At 56.4% G+C, this 2,962-nt stretch overlaps 1 protein-coding gene across 1 annotated transcript in view; it reads left to right on the top strand.

The window, feature by feature from the left end:
• LOC104073831 (protein B4) overlaps positions 1-292 on the top strand; it is a gene marked incomplete at its 5' end in the record, with an annotated part of 1,042 nt that extends 750 nt beyond the window's left edge. The window contains one exon of the mRNA XM_009573756.1: positions 6-292. Coding sequence (XP_009572051.1) covers positions 6-292 — 287 coding nt within the window. The remainder of the gene's footprint in view (positions 1-5) is intronic.
• Positions 293-2,962: the final 2,670 nt, after the last annotated feature.

Genomic DNA, 2,962 nt, shown 5'->3' with positions numbered 1-2,962 from the left:
CCGCCCCCGGGCCCCCGGCAAAGGGCGTTCAGGGCCCCCCGTGGCTCCGGCTGCTGAGGATGCAGGAGGGGGTGATGGCGACAGCCCCGCGGGTGCTGAGGCAAAGGGGCCCCGAAAGGCCCCAGTGGGAAAGAGCAAGGGGAAGGCACCCAAGGGGGCACAGCAAGATGCCTCCAAGGCGAAGGGGGGTCAAGGCAAGGCGAGGAAGCCCCGGGCTGCCCAGGGAGCTGGCCAGGGGGAGGCCAGGCTGCGGAAGGCAGCCCCCACCCCAGCAGGCAGGAAGGCCCCATAGGGGCTCCCAGGCAGCCCTGCTCCCTGTGGGAGCCCAGCCCTGCTTCCAGCTGGGCCTGGGCCCTTGGGATCCGGATCGGTTTTAGTCCCCAGGACAGGTTTTAATTCTGTGTTCACCTCCTGCTAATAAAGCTGCTTCACTCCACTCATGAAATGGCGTGACTGCTTGTGGGGCTCTGCCCCTGCACTCCCATCTCCCAGTCCTGCATGGCCTGGTGGTGAGCTGGTGCTGCAGGCAGCTGCCTGCCATGCCTGCTCTCACGGAGAAGTTCCGGATCGGTTTTAGTCCCCAGGACAGGTTTTAATTCTGTGTTCACCTCCTGCTAATAAAGCTGCTTCACTCCACTCATGAAATGGCGTGACTGCTTGTGGGGCTCTGCCCCTGCACTCCCATCTCCCAGTCCTGCATGGCCTGGTGGTGAGCTGGTGCTGCAGGCAGCTGCCTGCCATGCCTGCTCTCACGGAGAAGTGAAGTGCCCCGTCTGTCCCCACGTCACGTGTCCCCAGCTGCTGCCCGCAGTGGCACACCTGGCCAGCCAGCAGTGCCAAGCTTTGGGGGCTGTGAGCGTCCAGGCTGGCAGTGAGCCCCAGTGTTGGGTGACAGCCCAGGCAGGGGGCCCTGGGACCCATGGGACCCCTGGGCACTGCGAAGCTCTGGCTTGGCCAGTCCTGCCAGTGCGGGGCTGTGGTGCCCGCAGCCTCGGTGCGGGGTAGGTGTCCGGCCCTCTGCCCTCCTGGCTGCCCTTGTGCTAATGCCTGGCTGAGCTGGGATTACAGGAGTGCCGGGGCAGCAGGTATGGGTGCATGCCATGGGCAAGTGTCCCCAGCACCAGGGGAGCTGCCTGTACTCTAACATGGTAAGAGGAAGATAGAAGTGTTTTACAGCTCAAAAAAGGAGTTTGGGGTGTTTGCTGTAGACTGCAGCATTGCTCGTGCTCTTGTTATCTATCTGGCACAGTGCTTACCTCTAAACCTGTGTTACTAGCTCCTGTGGGTCAACATATGAACACTTTCATTTAATAGCTTCAAATGCCTGAATTTCTCTTGCTCTGCACAGAACAGAGCCCTTCTGAAGGTCAGCCTGATAATGCAAAGGGTTACAGTCCTCCTGGGCAGGAAAAAATAAGTGGAAGTAAAACTCTCTTCCTAAAGAGGATTTTGCTAATCTTCAGCTGGCCTTGCCAATGCCCTCCAAGGCGCCTGGCCTTGCTTTGGGGCTTAAGCAAGAGCTGAGCAAACTGACTTCTCTTTAAACTTCAGCCTTGGCCATGTTGATCCATCTTTAATGGAGCCAAAACTCGTGTCCCCCCAGGGACGGGGTGGGGGATGCCGCAGTAATAACTGAGCTCTTTGGTGATGGTTAACCTCACAAAGCACTGCTCGCTAGCATGGAAATGTCCTGTAACAGAACTGGGCAGGAGCTGTGTTCTTTCTCACCAGGCACCCAGTGTGAAACATGAGGCTCTTTTGCTTTGAGAGGCCAAATAATTTAATGGCTGGATTTAGCTTTTCTAAGAATCAACATTCTAGTGGGAAAACCAAATCCCTGTGGTGCCTGGAGAGAGCAGCTTTTACTGGGAGAGGTGGAAGAGAGAGGATTTAGCAATGCCATGGTTATTAAGACTTATAGCCAGAAGCCTTGAGGGTTAGCAGCACCTGTGGTGCAGAGCAGGCGCTGGGCTCCCCAGTGCTGGGAGAAGACACCATCTTGTGGGCTGATGGCACCTGGCAGAGGTAAGGGTGCCCAGCCCTGGGTGCTGCTGTGGTGTTACTGGTCTTTGCGTGTGCAGCACAGTGTGTGGTCAGTTCAGGTGCGTGGTTGTGTCCTCATGCAGATCTTCCCTTCCTGTGCCAGCTCCTGTTCTGGTGGGAGCCGTGGTACCGGGCAGGAGGAGCAGTGCGTGGCTGCAGCGTGCTCTGTGGGAAACCAGGGCTCTGTAGCCCAGAGGGGTAAAAAGCCATCTCGTATGGAAACAAGGTGTTTATCAGCTGAGCTGCCAGCCCCGAGCACGGTAGGTCTTGTACATGCAAAGCTCACTGCGCACACCCGAGAGCTGCCCTCCTCCCCAGGCTTCTGCGCCGGGTGAGCACAGTGGTCGGCAGGCTCAGGGGGCGTGGGAGGAGAGGCATCCCATCCTTGGGCGAGGGACAGCAGCCTGACCTTGCGGGCGGCGACGGGTGTCTTCCACAATGTCACGTGTCCTCTGTGTGCACACAGGCAGGAACTTCACTACGCAGGTTTCAGCACCTTGTTTTATTACAAAGATAGGCTTTTCCAAGAGTCTGCCACTTCCACTACACAGCAGGTAAGGGCACTACACCCACAACACGTGCCAAAGTTTAAAAACATCTTACAAAGGGCTTGGGGGTTCAAGGCAACACTACAAACCCTCAAGCTTCTGCTTCGTTAAAGTTGTTCCTTTAAAATGGTTGTAGCAACTAATTTTTTTTTTTTTTTTTGCTTTGGAAAAAATTAAATAATAAAGCAATAGGCCCCAATACATGGCCCAGTGACATCACCTGGAGGCAAACTATACTACCGGCTCACCTGTATCCTTTCCTTGTTACAACATGGGCTATTGCTCCATGGCCCTTTCCCCACCTCCAGCCAAGCTCAACATTCTCTGCTACCTTGGTCCTTCTCACCCTTGCCTTCCCTGGCTGGGCCTGC

The sequence above is a fragment of the Fulmarus glacialis genome, unplaced genomic scaffold (genome assembly GCF_000690835.1).
Source record: "Fulmarus glacialis isolate BGI_N327 unplaced genomic scaffold, ASM69083v1 scaffold7113, whole genome shotgun sequence".
NCBI classification, from domain to species: Eukaryota; Metazoa; Chordata; class Aves; order Procellariiformes; family Procellariidae; genus Fulmarus; species Fulmarus glacialis.
The sequence above is the reverse complement of the archived record's forward strand: the minus strand, read 5'-3'. Positions and strand labels throughout refer to the sequence as shown.